We start from the raw sequence: 19,162 nt of genomic DNA, 5'->3' as shown, positions 1-19,162 counted from the left end.
TCGTTGGATCGAAACGGTGCTTAATTCGCAAATGTTTCATGCGATATTCCAATTTTGCGCATAAGTTAAATTCGCAACTTTGGATGGACAGCGGAGTTCGCTAGCTAACAGTTGCGATGGTTACGTTCTCAGACAAACGCGACTACTTTTCGCTATTTTAGCGAATTCTTTCAAACTTCGTGAAAAGAGCAGTGTTGGGGGTAACGCATTTTACGTAATCAGATTACTTTTTCAAGTAAATAGTAAAGCAATGCATTACTTTTTAATTTACAAGAAAATAGCTGAGTTGCTTTTTTTTTAAACAAATAAGGCCAGTTTCTTTGTTTTCTCATGTATTGACTGACAGCTCTCCTGTCCTCATGTTGAGAGAAATCAGGAGTGAGTGCAGAGGCGTTGTGTGCGCTGTGTGAACATGATGTTACTGTAGGCTAGTTCTAGACTAAATGTGAACTCGCATTTACTCATCTCACTCGCACAAAAACAGATTCAGTATTCCTAAAATTAATAAAAACAGTCAAATGCAAACTCAGGACATGACGCAACCATGTTAAATAACACAAATATCCTTTGTGTATTTAATTCCATTTTATTAACCAGTATCTTTGCTGCTGACCTTCGATGATTCAAAAATGACTTTAGATAAACTTAACATTTGTGTTTCTTTTTTCTTTTCTTTTTTTCTCTGAAGAAAGAAAAATGAGGCCAAGGCAGACAAGAAAAGGTAACGCAAAATTAACAACGCATTACTTTCCATAAAAAGTAACTAATTAGTTACTTTTCAGGAAGTAACGCAATATTGTAATGCATTACTTTTACTAGTAACTTTCCCCAACACTAGAAAAGAGTATGATAAAATAAATAAGTCATCTTGTATTTCTTAATAATAATGTGTCGTTGTGAATTCGCTAGTCTATATATGAACACCAAAATGCTACTGGCACTGCTCTCATGTGCTTCTTGTTTGAAGTTATTTGTAAAACAGTGTGTGCTTCGCACCTTGCATTCATTAGTTTCATAAATCCACGCCTCTACTACTTTTTTTTCCGAGTCACGAGCGCGATAACTCAACCCCTGTTACGTACTGTATCATTACGAAATGAGCGCCGTAGAGGCTGCCTGCACGCTGAGGTGAGTTTAGTGTCAGCCCGGGGCGGCGGAGCTCAGTTGAGGCCCCTAGAGGCGGATCACGACACAGTCTTCCATTCGCCTTCAGCACCACACAGGACTTTACCCGTCTGCGGACAGCGATGCTTCTGCATCCGAATCTCACAAGTCTCTTCCTCTTCACCGATTCCTGTCCGGTGTCTGTTTCGGGGAGTTCAGCCAAGGTTCCGACACGCGTGTGACTACAACACCGTATCTGAGTTCACACCGACAAAAGCGCCCTGAAAGTGGAGAGATCGGCCGTTCTGTCGGACAAAGAGACGCCGTTCAGATGCTGCGATAACTTTGAGGAGGTTCGCGGGTTTTTTTTTGTTTTTTTGGACGAACAGCTGAAGATTGTTATAATCATGCCTGTAAGGAGAGGGCATGTCGCTCCTCAGAATACCTTTCTTGGAATAATAATACGGAAATTCGAGGGACAGAGTAAGTGTTGCAAAACAAACACACATGATTCTTTGTCTCCATGTGATTCAGATGATAAATGAAGAGCTAATATTAACATGCGTACACAAATATAGCTAATACGTAGCCTTCTGTATTTACGCACGCATGCAGCTCGTATACATTTAAAGAAAGTAAACAGTTGTTAGTTTGAGCTTTGTTGAGCGCATCCGATTTTATGCATATTCCATTGTTTCTTCCTATAGGTTTTAAACACTAATATCAATACAGTAAACAATGAGATGACCTAACATACAATAGCATATGTTGTATTGCTTTTATAAGGCTTTAGGGCATCAGAGTAACGACAGGAACCGACACAAAGGCTTTCAGAGAGACTGGCAGATGACAGTCAGGAGTCTTTTAGCATTGTGGCTCTTTAGTGTTTACAATTCGGATACGTCTGTCAGATGACCGTGTTTATGTACTCAGCAGCTATATCATTGAAATGCATGAATGACAGCACGCTCTGCAAATTATGCTCCCATACTGAAGATTACACACACACTCACGCACACACGCATATACACATGGACACAGTGAAATCTAGACTGCTCGAGCGTATTTAGAGGATTTTTATGGCATGCAAGGTTTTTAAGCACTCATTATATAAGCAGTACAGCTGCTAGAGTGTTCAAAATCTCAGGTTAAATTTTATGATGCAATTAAACTATAAAGACATTGCAATTTAATAAAAGTAAAGTAATATAAAATATTATTGATTTGTATTACTTTTATACAAAATAAACAATAAAACACATTAAATATTCAAATATAATACAAGGGAATTATTGGCTTGTTATTAATGTTCATAAATTACTTATGTAGGCTATATAGAAGTACATTACATTTTTGTTTGTCAATGTAATAATAATACTCTCACAAATGTTTAACAAGGGAATTATTGGCTTGTTATTAATGTTCATAAATTACTTATATAGGCTATATAGAAGTACATTACATTTTTGTTTGTCAATGTAATAATAATACTCTCACAAATGTTTCTCAACTCTCAGTCACTGTTTAACCAGTGTTTCCCAACCTTTCTTGGCTTACGTTCCCTCCTCAGTCCCTTCAGTGAGGCTCATCAACAATGTTAACTCATAATATACTGGACACCATTTAACATTATTATAAATATTATAAGCTATAAGCAGGGGCGCTTTAAGATAACCAAAGGCCCCTGGGCTACAGCATTACAGTAGGCCCCCCGACCCCAGAAAACCTTTTTTTTAAGCTTCCTAACAATTATTTGTCAAACTTCGTTTTTTTGTCATGTTAATATGCCAGTTAACATTTCACAACACTGTTCTGCGTAAAATGTGAATATAAGCGAATATGCAAATTCACTCTTTGCCACAAGGTGGCGCTTGTGGAACAGCAGAATTATATAGCCGTTACATAAAGTAAACACTACGTTATTACTGGCATTATACGGAGGCAATATGAAAGGAAAATGCCATCAAAACTTTTCTGGCTGAAATGTGAGTTTACAGGTATGACTTAAACACCATAAATCACACAAAATATTAATTATTCATCAGCAGTAGAGCAAAACACACGGCATGTTGACATAAATGTGGGTTATTTGGTGATTGCTAACTTTTTATTTTGAAGCATGACGTGCTCACGTTTAGTTAGTTAAATCACAGCCGTATAAAGTTTAATGATTACATTTAAGCAATACGACAATTCCTATTTTTCCATCGCCAGATTTAAAATTGAGACTTTGAAGCAGCACTATTTATGGAACACAGATGACACACAGATTACATCCTTGACAATATCATCACTGTATGACGTTACAGAACGTTGTCCGCAGTGTTGTGTTTCTGTTAATCTGCGTGTTGACAAAGATACTCTCGTGCTGCGGTTAATTACTAGCGAATGCATTGTACGTTCCGCTTACAGTATATCGATGGAACACGTGGAACGTACCAACTATACAAACTGTGTGGGGGGGAACCTTAACTGAGCCATTCACTATATAGGCTACTACAACCAGGGCATCGCTAAAAATGAGTGTGTGAGTTTGCTGTTGTCACTGCTGCAAACTCCCATATAAATAATTATTCAAAAATATAATTTCCCTGCAGCCAGTGGGCCCCCTTTCCAGTGTAGGCCCCTGGGCTTCAGCCCCTTGAAGCCTGTGCATTAATGCGCCCCTGGCTATAAGTCAATTATTACAATTATTCACTTGTAAACTAAAAACAATCAATACTGTAGATGAAAAACAGATTCACTTGAGCTTATTTGAGTTTTGAGTTCTAGGGGGAATTATTGAGAAAATTGATCAGAGAAAGACCTAGGGATGAATTTATTTACAAATAAAAATTCAAATCTAATCCATTTTCATTGTAATTTTACAGTCTTTCCAAGTACTCACTGGAGTACACATATCCTTGGTTGGCAATCACTGGTATAAACTGATATCTGATCTTTTTAATGTAACTGTAAACATAAGTCAGAACTTCAAGCCTATACATGAATAAAAACCACAGATGAGATCTCTTTGATTTCACTTGCTTCTGAAATGGCAATGAAAGATCAAATGGATCTCCTCTTTTGCTCACATGTGTTTCCTGTAGTGCCAGAAGAGATCTGAACAATATCTCAAACCATGCTCAGATTTGCCAAGTACTGCCAAATAATTTCTCATCAAATGATCGTCCAAGCCGATTCTATACTAATTTTGTGTGGTGTTTGGTTGTTTACAGATAAGAAGTTCATCATAGCCAATGCCCGGGTCCAGAACTGTGCTATTATTTACTGTAACGACGCATTCTGTGAGATGACGGGATTCTCACGGCCGGATGTCATGCAGAAACCTTGTACATGCGACTTCCTGCATGGCGAGCAAACCAAAAGACATGCGATTGCGCAGGTGGCCCAGGCTCTCCTGGGGTCAGAGGAACGGAAAGTGGAGATTACGTACCATCGCAAGGACGGTGAGTCCAACCCCATCCTTTGCTGTTGGGTCAGTGGTTTTGATCTGTGTAGAAAAAGAGAGAAAGATCAATGGAGAGAATGGCTCTGTTCCAAAACCAAGCATCCTTGCTTACATACAGTGGGCAGCTGCCTTCTAAGGGGCTGTTCACTCAGGGCGTGTGTTTGCATTACAAACAGCTTGATGGAAACTCCATCTGTGCAAGTGCTGTGAGTCGCTTATAACATGCATTTGAAAAAGTTCAATAATGAGAAAGTTTAACTTTTTATATGGTTTAGAAATCTATTGTCAAAAAAGAGAAGCATTTCAAAAAAAGACGTTTTCCTGCAGTTTTCCATCAAAATAAAAGCTCTAGGGTTTAAAGTTCAAAAGCAAAAAAAAACACACCAAAAAAACAACAACTGTGGTTAAATGATAATAATAAAATAATATTTATATATAAATATATATTTTTAATTTATAATTCTTTTTGGTTTAATGTTTGAAAGCAAAGAAAAAACAACAACCATAAATATTAATACTGCAATTGTACCATTGTTATTTAAAATAATAATAATAATAATGATAATAATAATAATAATAATAATATTTTTTATTTATTATAAATTTTTTTAATGAAAATGAACATTTGTACAGTTTCATGTCTGGTAAAAAAAAATTTATCGCCAGTAAATTTTCTGAAGTCACCAGCCATTGGATTCTGGTCCAGTGATACAATTCTGTGTATTTTTACAGAGTAATTAATGACAGAATTTTCATTTTTGGGTGAACTAACCCTTTAAGTGCACCTATGACGAGATTACTTAAAATACTGTCTAGGCAGCTCACTAGGTTTGGAACAGAACAAGAAATGTGAGTAGTGTGTCTCTTTTTCACACGCCCTGTCTCTCTTTTGTTTCATGTCGGCTACAATATCGTAAGCATCTCATTTGGTGGGGAGTAAAACTGATTTCAGCTGAAGTGTGCAGTGAAGCAGACTCACTAATGTAATGTGGGCATCCTTACACCCGTGTAGAGCTCCTCAGTCAAATTCAGCCCTCAGCCTGTCCAATCCCTTCAAACACACAGGATTAAAGAAAATCACACACCAGCGTCTGCTGATAGAGCTCAGATCGGCCTCTGCTAGCAGTGTTTGAACAGCGACACAGGAAGATGCTTTACCGATGAGCCAGAAACCCAGTGTGCATTAGATGAGCCATGAGGTCTCCCTGTCCCTCTGTGTTACAAATTATGATATTTACTTACATTAGATATTCAGACATAAAATAGCTCCCTTTTTATTGGGGGAATTAAAATGACTGATTAAAAATAACCCCAAAAAGTTTTTTTCTGAAACACTGAAAATTATTTTTTTTAATGGAATGTTATGGAATATTTTATATATATTAAATATTCTGACATAAAATAGCTCCAGATACATTAAAAAGAGATTTTTTTGTTTATCTGGAGGGAATAAAATATTTTGTGTTTTTTATTTCACAATGGAAAATTGCCAGAATATGTATATATATTTTTGAAAAATCATAAATTATCAAAAAGTATAATAAAAAAATATCCATTTGGAATATTATGAAATATTTTCATTTCCATTAGATATACTGATGTAAATAGCTCCAATAACATAAAATAGAAAGATTTATTTTTAATTGGGGGAATTAAAATGACTAAATAAAGCGATGGTCTATTCCACAATGGAAAAAAATTATACTGAAAAATTCTAAATTATCAAAAATTATAATTAAAAGTGATCAATTTGAAATCTTATGGAATATTTTATTTCTATTAAATATTCTGACATAAAATAGCTCCAAATGTGCATATATATACTGTATATAGTTTAATTGGAAGGAATACATTTTCTTTTTCTGAAAATGTTATTAAAAATTATTCATTTGGAATATTTTCTTTCTGTTCCATATTCTGATATAAAATGGCTCCAAATACATAAAAATAGAATGTTTTTTAGCTGTCTGTGAAAACAGTTAAAATAAAATCTGAAAATAAAAACTGTTTGTGAAAGTCAATTCCACAATGGAAAATATAAAAAGAAAATGCATATGAATATGTCCACTAACTTGGGAGGACAATAAAAAAGCAAAAAATCTAGAGACCAGAAAACCATAGAGTGATAAGCTTTTTTGGCCACTTAGCAAGCATCCAGAACACCCTAGCAACCGGATCAAATTCACAATTCCATGGCAACTACCCACGACACCCTAGCATAGTGGCTATGAGATTTGCACAAGCAAGCACAACCATAGTATTGTAAACACTTCCAAATAAATAACGAAATCATTAATTAAAATGTATTATCATATATAAATTTAAATGCAAAATTAAAATTAAAAATAATATAAAAAAATATATAAAATAAAAAAGATTATATTTTATTGACCTGCACGTCATGTGACTATTAACCAAACCATAAACATGCAATTGTGTTCTATGTACCATAGAGGGATGTTGACTGTAATTACACATGGTAAACAGTCTTTCTGATATCTACTAAACATAACAGCATATATCTGTAATAGTGCATGGGTATAACACTGACATGGCATCTAGAAATTATTACATACTAGGCACATACTGGAAGAACTTCAGTGGTTGTACCTACTCAGATAGAAAACCTTTAACAATGAACTTCAGCTGGGGAATATATATATTAAACCTATTGTTTAATCACTCGCCTTTGCAGTTTCAGCTGAATACTGCAATTTAATAGCACTTGGTGTAGGCTGATTTCAACAGCCATTCCCCTGTACTTAGATATTGATAAGCAGCGGTTTAGCTTGCATAAAAGTAGGACTAAAACGCAGACTGAGCCTCATTAAGGAATCATTAGAGGTTCGGTTAAAGAGTGCTATCAAGCCGAGAGTGAAATTCAACACCCTGTACACACGGACTAACAATACATCACACCAGAGCAGCACAGCTCGCCTGAGACCCAGGGCTTCTGCCAGTATTCAGCCAAAGATATGAATTATAAAGAAGGTGTAATTAAATTTGAGATAGATAAAGCACCTCAATGAAGATGTTTAGGAGCAGAAGCACCTCTAAAAGGAGCTAATCAGGATCTGATAAGACTTTTGTTGATGTTTAATGCGTCAAACATGGAGTGGACGCAATATATTTATTTGTGTTTGTGTGTGTGTGTGTGTATGTGTGTACCTACTTAACCATATTTTGGGGACAAATTTGTAACCAAAAGTGAGCTAAACCTGACAAAATCTCCAAAAACCTCTCTTAGGGGACGTCTGTGTGTGTGTGTGTGTGTGTGTGTGTGTATAACTGTTAAAGTTTGGGTCAGTACCTTTTTTTTTACTAAATGATTAAATAAAAATTATTTAATTTATTCAATAAAAATAACAAAAATGTAATAAAAAAATAAATAATTAGAATGATTAACTAAATTATTCTGAATACTATAATTCAGCAAGGACATATTAAATTGATCAAAAGTGACAGTAAAGACATTTATAATGTTACAAAAGATTTCTATTTCAAATAAATGCTGTTTTTTAGAAATTTCTATTAATCGAAGAACCCTGAAAAAAAAAGTATCACGGTTTCCACAAGTATATGAAGCATATCAGTAATGATGCTGAAAATTCAGCTTTGATCACAGGAATATATTACATTTTACAATATATTACAATATAACACAGTTATTTTAAATTGTAATAATATTTCACAATATTTATGTTTTTACTGTATTTTTAATCAAATAAATGCAGACTTGGTGTGCAGAAGAGACTTCTTTCAAGAACATTAAAAAATCTTACAGATCCCAAACTTTTGAATGCTAGTACATATGATGAAAATTAAATTAAAATATGCTTTCTACATAAATAACCATATGGTGATGACTATTTTTTGGATAATCACGTAAATACTTCACAAATAAAAGGAACCCACCTCATTTGAGTTTTTCTCTTCTCTTTTTATTGTTACGTAATGTGAAGCAAAAAGAGCTTCACATTATGTAACACTTAGGTACAAAACAAAAGACTCAAAAAAGCAAAACTAATATAATAAAAAGGCAAAGTCCTGCCTAAAAAAAACATTATAATGTCCACCCTTGATCTACTAAAGTACTGATGACAATCTGAAAATCTGAAAAGCGGTTTCTTGTAAGAAACTACACCTGCTGCGTTAGACAGTTTTAAAGAGGTTACAAATAACGCACAATGAATTGATTCACAGTCCCATGAGTCGCCGTGAAAGCAGATGTGCGTGCAGCCGACGACACAGATCAGGCCACAAAGCTGTCATGACCCCCGGTAAACAGAGCTTGTTTAGTACTTCTAGGGTGCATTGCGGATGAAGGGGTTTGTGGGTAATGGGCTCTGATGTCACATCAGTGTTGTAGAGCATATGGAGATGTCAGCTCGTGTGTAGTCTTAATGGAGTCGTTACAGCGGTGCATCTGACACCTCACTCCCAGCTCATGATGGATTACGGCGCTCATGCAAAGCTGATGAGCCATCTAGTTGTTTGTTTATTTATTTCGATACACTTGCTTGTAGTGTTGTTCCTGAGCAGAATCTGGTGTTTGAACTAGTTGTTTGGAACAAAGCTTTACTGAGTCAGTGAGGTCTCTGTATCACTGACTGTATGGCACAAAGTATGTTCAAATTATGGAATATTTAATTTACATTAGATATGCTGACACAAAACAGCTCTAATGGCATATACATAGACATAGACTTTTTGTTTAATTAGGGGGAATAAACATATTTTGAAAGTCACTTCCACAATGGAAAATAGTTTTCCTGAAATATTATCAATTTGTCCACTAAACACATGGGAGTACAATAAAACAAGCAACCTACTCCAATAGAATGAATGAATGAATGAATACAATTAAAATATCAGAAATATTAATATAAGATGTTTTTGTTTAATTGGGGGAATGAAAATATTTTTTGAAAGTAAATTCAAATGGAAAAATATTTTTGTGAAAAATTATCAATTTTCCAATAAGCTGATTAATGGTTCTTTTTGTTTTTAATGCAATTTATACAGGTGGGAGGACAATACAAAAAAAAAAAAATCTGACAAAAATAGCTCCAATAGAATAAATAATAAAAATATAATTAAAAAATATTAAAATACAATTAAAATATCAGAAATATTAATATAGGATTTTTTTGTTGTTGTTGTTTAATTTGGGGGGCTAATTTAGTGAAAAGTCAATTCCACAATAGAAAAGATTTTTCTGAAAAACTAATTTTCCTTTAATGATTATTTTAATAAGTTACAGTTTATACACATGGGAGGACAATAAAACAAGCAAAATATTCTGACATAAAAAGCTCCAATAAAATAAAAATAATAATAATAAAATACAATTAAAATATCAGAAATATTACTAGAATGTTTTTTGTTTAATTAGGGGGGATTTTGTTGAAAGTCAATTTTGTTAAAGTCAATTCCACAATGGAAAAATATTTTTCTGAAACATTATACATTTTTCCACTAAGTTGAATAAAAATTATTTTAATCAAATGCAATTTATACATTTAGGAGGACAATAAATCATTTAATAATCTAGAGAACAGAATATCATAGAGTGGACTGAGCTTTTAAGCCACTTAGCAACCATCCAGAACATCCTAGCAACCGTAGCAAATGCAGACCAATGCCATGGCAACCACCCACAACACTATGAGATTAGCACAAACGCCACCATATTATTATAAACTGAATGCTTTCAAGCTCCATCCATTTTTATGTCATTATAATTTAAACAGCTCCTTTTATTTTTGACAAATTCTAAGACAGCATTACATGCATCCCTCACAGAAGATGCAATATCATAATGCATTGCATTAAAAAAATCATAATGCACACACAAAAAAAAAAAAATTCAAGGAGGTGGACATGCTGATTATAAATATAATTAATTTATTATCAAAACACAATAAAAAATGCTATTTACCCAATATTTGTGTGAAAACATGTTTATGCTCATGAGAGTATCACACACTTAGCCATTTCTATTCTATTGCTGCCTGTGTAGAGCATTCCAAATCAATCACTTAACGTGCCAGTTAAGCCTGGGACACACTACACGACTAGCTGAAACATTTTCAGACTGACCTCAACACACTTAAAGACCGTTACCATCCACTGGAGCAGATTCTAGTCTTTGACAGTCAGAGAGGAGCACAAACCTAATGACTGAGTCAATCCACTACACCACACACTTAATGACTGGCGCGTCACGCCTGGACAAATTCTGCCGAACCAAAAAATGTATAATAATAATAATAATTTAAAAAATCTATCAATCAATAACTTAACTGCGCAAGATATTTTACAAAACAAACAGGGATGTCAACGTACACCTGGCAGTATTTATTTGCTGTGCAATTTGTGCAGAAAATTTTTGTTAAAAAAATTAACACTGTATCCGATTATATGGTCTACCTGTGCTCCTGTCCACCAAAGACAACAAGCCGGAGCGATGAGACAAAAACATTCAAACCCATTATAACCGAGGCATTTGTTGCATCCAGTGGGGACATAATTACGGATTATAATGATTTATACGTCTTTTTACGCGTTGCGTTGCATCGCGCCGCGTAAACATAAGAGAAATGACAAACAACAATTGCTACACTACACTGCTGAAAACTCGCGTTTGAATCATGATTTGGTGGTTCATGCCTTATTGTTACAGAGGCTTAAGAGTATAGGCCTCGGTAATATGGCCTTAGGGTGGTTTAAAAATGATTTATCAGATATAACTCAATGTGAACTATACTTCATCAATGTTAACAGTCAAGAAGGGTGTCCCACAAGGCTCTTTACTGGCACCACTTCTTTTTTCTATTTTTATTAATGATTTAAATAAGGAAATAACTTCTGCAAAGTTTCATTTTTATGCGGACGATACAATTATTTATTCAGCTGCATCTTCATTGTCTCAAGCTATTACAATCTTTCAGGACTCTTTTTATACTTTACAATATAATTTATTAAAACTGAAATTATTTTTAAATGCAAATAAAACTAAATACATTATTTTTACACGTAGACGTTCTATGACTACTGTACCATCTCGGGGTATGCTTCCAAAGTATATTACTAGTCTTTTATGCTTGCGTAGAAATAATTATTCAACCAGATCTTCAGTTGGGATTAAATTAGAAGTGCCTGGGGTGCATTCAGAACTTGGGAAACCAGCTTTTTCTTACTATGCTCCTTGGTTGTGGAATGATTTTCTGATTAATACTCCATTAGAAGCAATTCCTTCTTTGAATATGCCGTTTTAGGTAGGCGTGGCTGACTCTTAACTTTTATAAAGAATAACTCTTTGGATTTGAGACTTTAGTCTTTGCAACTTTACAGATCTTCTTTATGCACCAAGAGCTTGTAACACTCCAAAGAGAAAGGAAAAATTGAAATAGCATCATATGACCCCTTTAAGTCCGATGTTTCTCTTTCTTTTTGGAATTATTGCTTGAGACATCTCATTATATCTTTTCACATACCCTATGTTTAATTTCCTTAATTATAACATTTCTAGCGCTGTTTTTAAACTTTTAGTCAAACAATAATATATTTGTTATCTCATGTAGGTCTAAAATCAGGGATTAAAATAAGTTGGTTCTGAGTAAAAACGGCTATTTTTATTTATTTTATTTATTTATGAACGTGCGTCGAAGACTGACACGGAAGTGAAGAAATTGTTGAATAAAGTCTTTATTTTTGTTTTCCTTGCGCACAAAAAGTATTCTCGTATAGCTTCATAAAATTACGGTTGAACCACTGATTCTTGAATTCTAAGATTACAATCTTTAGACACTGCACACTATACAACTTTTTCCCCCGACTGAGCCCAACGGAAACAGACCCGGTCCGACTGAGCACGATCAGTCATCAAGACCAAATTACATTTATAATCGGCCTGACTGTCGTGTATTGTGTTATAGAGGTCGACCGATAGTGGATTTTGCCAATACCGATAGCTAGGTTGGACCACACTGGCCGATACCGATTAATTAACCGATAGTTTTAAAATTGATACTGAACAAAAACTAAAATAGTGCTTTATTAAAAAAAACAGTACTGAACCATACTAGTAGTAGTAGTAGTAAAAAAAAAATATATAGTAATAGTAAATGTTGAAATTAACACATAACAAGAAACTATCGGTGCCGATTAATCGGCAAAACCGATACATCGGTCGACCTCTAGTGTGTTAGCATGCCGCCTTAGAAGGATGCAGTAGACAGCAAAGCAGCTCACTAGGTTCTGCAACACATCTGAAGATGCCTGAGAGAGAAAGAGATTGAATTTATGATCAATCTGCCTGATGGCCTCACCGTCACATTCTGCCATGGAAATGAGATCTGAGAGTCTGAAGCCTGTATGAAAGCATCCAGGATCCACACTAGTCCATTCAGCACCCGGACAGTTAGACACAGCTCAAACTGTGAGTTTCCTGCATGGCAAATGAGCTTCTCTTCCCCTTAAAAAGAAAATATAAGATACATTCATTTGATATAATGAAGCATGATCTATGCAAATTACAGGCAGAAACGTACTTCTTAGTTTTCAAGTATTAAAAAAAAAACTTAATTGGAAAGTTTTTTTTAGTTTGTAGTTTTAGTTCAGCTTTTATTATAATTAAATTAACTTAATAATTAAATTAACACATGATCAGACTCTGTTTTTGTACTCCATTTATTGACAATCATTAGACCCAGTGTTATTTTAGTATCATTGATATACTATTATAGTTTTTGTTTATATTTTAGTAGACTTGTAATAGATTTTATTTGTATATTTTCTGTTTTCACTTAAATTTTAGTTGAAGTTTTTGCCATTATATATATATTTAGTATTTATTTAGTATATATACTTTTTTTTTTGTATTTTAACGAGCTAAATGAAAATGAGAAATGTTGTCTTGGCAACTTGCTGAAAAAAAGTTTAAGTTTCAAGTTTAAGTCATTTAGTGTTTATTTTATTTCAAGTGACAATTTTTTAAAATAGTTTTTAGTCAACAATAATAACCCAATATAGAACATGATCAAATAGTTAGCCAATTTTATAGTTTCCATTTTATATTTTACATCAAACACCACTAAACACTACTAGCATTATAATAAATGTTACATTTTTCTTCGTCATGGAATGATTAGTCCTGATAATGTATCTTTTCTCTGTCAGAGACTGTGTGCATTTCAGCATTTCTGCTTCAAATAGAAGAAATAATTCATACGTTTTCCTATTTGCTTTTTTTTTTCACTTTGAAACTCAAAAAACGCACACTTGGGATCAACACTGAGGATCAGTTTGTCCATCTTCAATGGTGGGTGAATTGAGATCTTTTACCAGCCATAAATATATCTTATCGGACATGAAAATGTATTTTTCTTTTGTCATTTTTATTGAATGGTGGAGAGGCGGCAGGAAATGAATGAGAAAAGCAGTCGCTGTGATGGAGAAACGGTGAGAGCGGATTCAAACTTGGGTCACCAGCACTATTGCGCAACACATCAGAGCACATTTACTAACCGCTGAGCCATGTCTCTGACATTTTGCATTATTTTTTATAGAAAATGTATTTTAGTCCCTGTGACAATGTTATTGCTTGCATATTTGTGACAGACAGCGCAGGTCATGGTGTCACTCGCAGCGTCTGTGCACCTGTCATAAAAATGTGAAAACACATCGTCATTTAGTTCCTTTAGTTAGAATTTCACAGCTGCATTTCTGGAGGAAATTAACCTAGATTTGCAAGATGGTATACTTGCAGCAGATGTTTTCTTTAGTAGATGGTTTGAATGTGTTTGATTTGAATCATGCACATCACTGACTAACATTCATCGAATGAAACCACGCAGCTTCAACCAGTTGCAGTTTCTAATTAAGTAATTGTTTTATTTAATTGCCAAAACATTGCATGTGATGCTTGGTGAGTGAGAATTAAGGACTCTGCATGTATTATAAAAAGGCTACATACATATCAGTCATAATTAGATCTCTTTAATAACTTTAAGTTCTTCTATACATCAATGAGATTAAATTGAGAGCAAATGGAGGCTTTTGCTTTTGTCTATTGCCTCTCAGATTTTTCTTTTTATATAATACTCTAGTAATATTTGACGTTTCTCAATAATATCACGACATTTTCTCAGCTTTACTATTTTTAACTAAAACTAAAGATATTAAAACATTTTTGTTCATTGAAATAAAGCTGAAATACAATAATATGTAAATATTGGATGAGAAATGTAAAATAAACGAAAATGAGAAACGTTGCCTTTCCAACTAACTAAAATAAGTTGAAGCTCAAAACTTACTAATAAATAAAAACTAAAACTGAAGCTGGATTATTATAGTTGACACAAACTAAAACTGAAATTAATATTAAAAGCATTAAAAAACATTTTTGTTACTTGAAATAAACTGTTAAATAAAATAAAATGTTTCAGACTAAAAAAAAAAAAAATTATATATTATCTAACTTATTTCAGCCAGTTGTAGTTGATGTACTAAATAAATTTTAACTAAAATAAAAATTCTATATACGTATATATGACAACAACACTAAATAAAATTCCTTAAACTTTAACTAAAATGAAAATGAAAATGGAAAATATAAAAACTGATTCAAAATATTAATAACAACTAGAATGTTATCTAAATGGTAACTAAAATAACCATGAACTGAAATAAAAATAAATTAAACAAATAGTAATATAAAAAATAAAAAAAAATAAAAAAATGACGAAAGCACATAACAGAATTACTAGAAATTAAACCAAAAATACAATGAAAGCAATATATAAATAAAATCTATTTCAAAAAATTAATAAAAGCTATAATAGCATATAAAATTATAAAAATAACAATGAGTCAGAGAACTCAAACTCAAACATTTCTCATCAACCTCTAATTAATTAAACTCTGTTAATTATTAAGCAAGTTGAGAAGAAACATCTCGATTTTAAATATGAGATGAAATATGAGATGACAGAGCAATACAACTCTTTCCAAACAAACACTTGTGCCGTGCATATGTTGCCCTCCTTCAGGGAACGAGGGTTACATACGTAACCGAGACGTTTCGTTTGACAATCAGTCATTGCTTCTTTATCGTGAGGTTGCTCCTCGGTGAACATGTCAAAGCATGTGTTTGTTGGATCTGTCAAAGTAGCTGCTCACGAGCATCCTGTCCTTTAAAGGACAAAAGTTGACACCGATCAAGCATGCCGGAGCTAAAGAGATAATGAGACGGTCGCCTCAGGACCGGAGCCATGTGGCAAACGAAGGTGCCGGGTTTCAGCCGCTCCATCTCCTCCGTGAAGGGCTTTTTCCTGGTCTTTCTGAAGCCTGGAGGGGATGGAGGGCTCTGGAGGTACAGTGTAACAGCAGGTGCAGGATGGTTGCTCTTGAAAGGGCAGCATGCATTATTAAAGGGCCGCCACCTCTTTGGTTACCCTTGCATCTGTTATAAAACAGTGGCATGTGTTTGGCTAGTCAGATGCATGCGTGTCTGGCAGAGAGAGTGAGAGCGGTTGGCCAATCAAAATGAAGACCATTCAAAACATATCACCTTTAATTTGAGGTCAGGTGTCGTCACAATGTTCTTCAAAACGGCGACTGCATTTATGTCTCTGGTATGGATAAAGTAGTTGATATAAGTATCTGATTATTTTGTTGTTGTACAAATGTAGATATTTGCAATAGCATTATTATCGTTAACTAAAATTAAAACTAAAACTAATAAAAAACGTTTTGTTACTTAAAATAAACATTAACTGAAAAAAATGAAACAATTTCAGCTTGTTGCCAAGGCATCATTTCTCATTTTCATTTAGTTTAGCTTGTACTTGATGTAGTAAAATAAATAAACTGAAATAAAATGAATAAGATCTTTACAAACATATATTTATATATACAAATAAAAGGAGAAAAACAACAAAATTACTAAAAACTAAAATGGAAAATATAAAAATAAAAACTAAATCAAAACATTAATAAAATACAATAGTATATCAATGATACTAAAATGGCAGTGGTTTTCAAAGAATTAAAAGAACAGTTTATTCAAAAATTGTAATGTTTTTTTATCATTTACATGCCCTTATATAATTTCAACCTGTATTATTTTCCTTCTTTCACAAAGCACAAAATGTTAGGTGGAAAAGCTCTTTTCCATACGACCAAAGTAGATGATTTGATCTCCAAAAAAAAAAAAAAAGCCATATAATATCATAAAAAAAATTTATGTAACTTGTCCAAGTCTTATGAAGTTATACGATAACTTTATATGAGGAACAGGACTGAAATTTAAGCTGATATTCACTCATAATTTCCAATCTGCCAGAATCAAACTCAAAAAAAAGAATTTAACATGTTTTTTATATTATATTTTTCATAAAGAAACTTATTTTTTTCATTGTTTTTCATTATACAATGATTTTATTATTTTTATTTAAAAAAGCATTAAAGTAGCTCAAAGTAGATGCTACATGATGTATAATTTCACAGTTTAAATAAAATATTATTATTATTATTATTATTTACATTACTATAATGAAATAGTAATGTTATTACAACCTTTATTTGACCCTCTAACTCTAACACTTTCTATTCTATTATAATTCTACTTTATCTATATTTATCTTTTTAATTTTTTGGTAAGTCGCTTTGGATAAAAGCGTCTGCTAAATGACTAAATGTAAATGTAAATGTAAATGTAATGAGAATTGGGAACAAAATACACTTACAGGCATAGTTCACCCAAAAATAATGACAGAATTTTGATTTTTGGGTGAACTATCTCTTTAAATCTTATTTGTGCTTAATAAAATGTACCTTTATACAAGTCAGAGTAGGTTAGACATCGAAATACACCATATTATGACACATGCTATAAGTTCAGGAAAGAAAGAAAATGGCATGAGAGAGTAAACGATGACAAAATTCATTTCTTTTCAAAATCCGAGTCAACTACTTCTTTAAAACACTTTAAAAACAAACTCTTACAAATTATGTTTATTCAGCAAAAAAACTGTTTCATAGCTCAGTCATATTTCATTTAGGCATCAACCTTTTTTCAGATACTTCTCAAAAAAGTCCTTTGAATTCCCTATGGAGTAAAATAGACACAATTTTGGATATACAGTGAAGGTATAGATCTATAAATGAATGTGCATAGCAGCTCAGATGACTTGATGAAAAATGTTCGAGTTCAGGCTTCAAACGCTCTCCATGCACGGCTTTCAAGGAGAAACAATTGAGATATCTCACGTGGGATTTTTCTCGGAACTCTTGTGTTTAAGATTCATCTCGCACGTTCCATTAGCAGGTCTGACCAGCACCAGCAGATGGGCAGTGCATTATAAAGGGCATATGTCTGTCCAACACATCAGGACATCTTCTAATGAAACGGATCTCCTCAGCTAAGGGAAGCCTTTTTGAAAACCATCCAGAGGCAAACTAAACCATCTGCTCCTCTGCCGCTGCCAGCATCGCCTACCGCTCCTTCTGTTCTCCACTGTAACACAGCGAGATCGAATCTGGCTCGCACATACGAATGCAATAGAGGTGAAACAGAGATCATGGTGATTCCATTGTGAAATCCTTATTTAGAGCAAAAGCTTTCAGAGTGGCGACTGGTTCTTGAGAATTCATAAACATCGCTTTTGGATTGCATTATTATTTCAATGAAGTGAAGATGACCAATTAGTCAATGACTTACCAGACAGCGGTTTTGTGTGAAGGCGCCGTTGTAAGTTTCAAACTGCCTTCCAAGACCTCAAAACATCACGTCTGATGATCTGGAACAAATTCAAGTGAGCTTTAGACTATAGATAACCAAACAAATATTGAAAGAAATTGCCTAGTTCAGGGGTGCCCAAACTCGGTCCTGGAGGGCCGGTGTCCTGCAGAGTTTAGCTCCAACCCCAATTAAACACACCTGAACCAGCTAATCAAGCTCTTATTATAGGCATACTAGAAACTTACCAGCAGGTGTGTTGAGGCAAGTTGGAGCTAAACTCTGCAGGACACCGGCCCTCCAGGACCGAGTTTGGGCACCCCTGGTCTAGTTATTTAGTCTGGTTTAATTTAGTCTAGTTAATAGTCTAGTTACACCTTCATGTCGTTCCAAACCACATGCTGTTATTCATTGAGTGGAAACTCATGGAAAATTCCGTTTTTTTCACACAATGACATTTAATAGTTATGGAGTTGCACACATGAAATGCGAGGGAAAACAAAAAGATATTGTGGCCACAAATTGGGAAATATTTTCCATGACCTATTAATTAATTCCCTTGTTCCCTCATTTAGGGCCACATTTGACTAATTTATTCCCTCGTTTAGGAACTAATTAGTACACTGTAAAAAAAGACAAATAAATGAAATAAACAACAACATGTAAATAAAACAAAGATAATTGGAGTATGGTTTACTAGAAAATACTATTTCAGCTTTTCTACTTCAGAATTTTATGTTTAATTCAATATGTCACTTGCTGTTTCTTTGTAATTATTTGTGAAATTTACTATCAAATTCTGAGTGAAATTGAAATTGTTTATATATATATATATATATATATATAAATATATATATATAGCT

General features: G+C 33.6%; 1 protein-coding gene across 1 annotated transcript in view; it reads left to right on the top strand.

Moving 5' to 3' along the window:
- The first annotated feature begins 1,133 nt into the window (after positions 1 to 1,133).
- kcnh7 (potassium voltage-gated channel subfamily H member 7) overlaps positions 1,134 to 19,162 on the top strand; it is a 108,456-nt gene continuing 90,427 nt past the window's right edge. Inside the window, exons 1-2 of the mRNA XM_016541455.1 lie at positions 1,134 to 1,587; positions 4,323 to 4,553. Of these exons, the coding sequence (XP_016396941.1) occupies positions 1,512 to 1,587; positions 4,323 to 4,553 (307 nt within the window). The 5' untranslated portion in view covers positions 1,134 to 1,511. The remainder of the gene's footprint in view (positions 1,588 to 4,322; positions 4,554 to 19,162) is intronic.

This window comes from Sinocyclocheilus rhinocerous, unplaced genomic scaffold (genome assembly GCF_001515625.1).
Source record: "Sinocyclocheilus rhinocerous isolate Xijiao unplaced genomic scaffold, SAMN03320098_v1.1 scaffold818, whole genome shotgun sequence".
Lineage (NCBI taxonomy): Eukaryota > Metazoa > Chordata > Actinopteri > Cypriniformes > Cyprinidae > Sinocyclocheilus > Sinocyclocheilus rhinocerous.
This window is presented reverse-complemented; position numbering and strand designations above follow the sequence as displayed.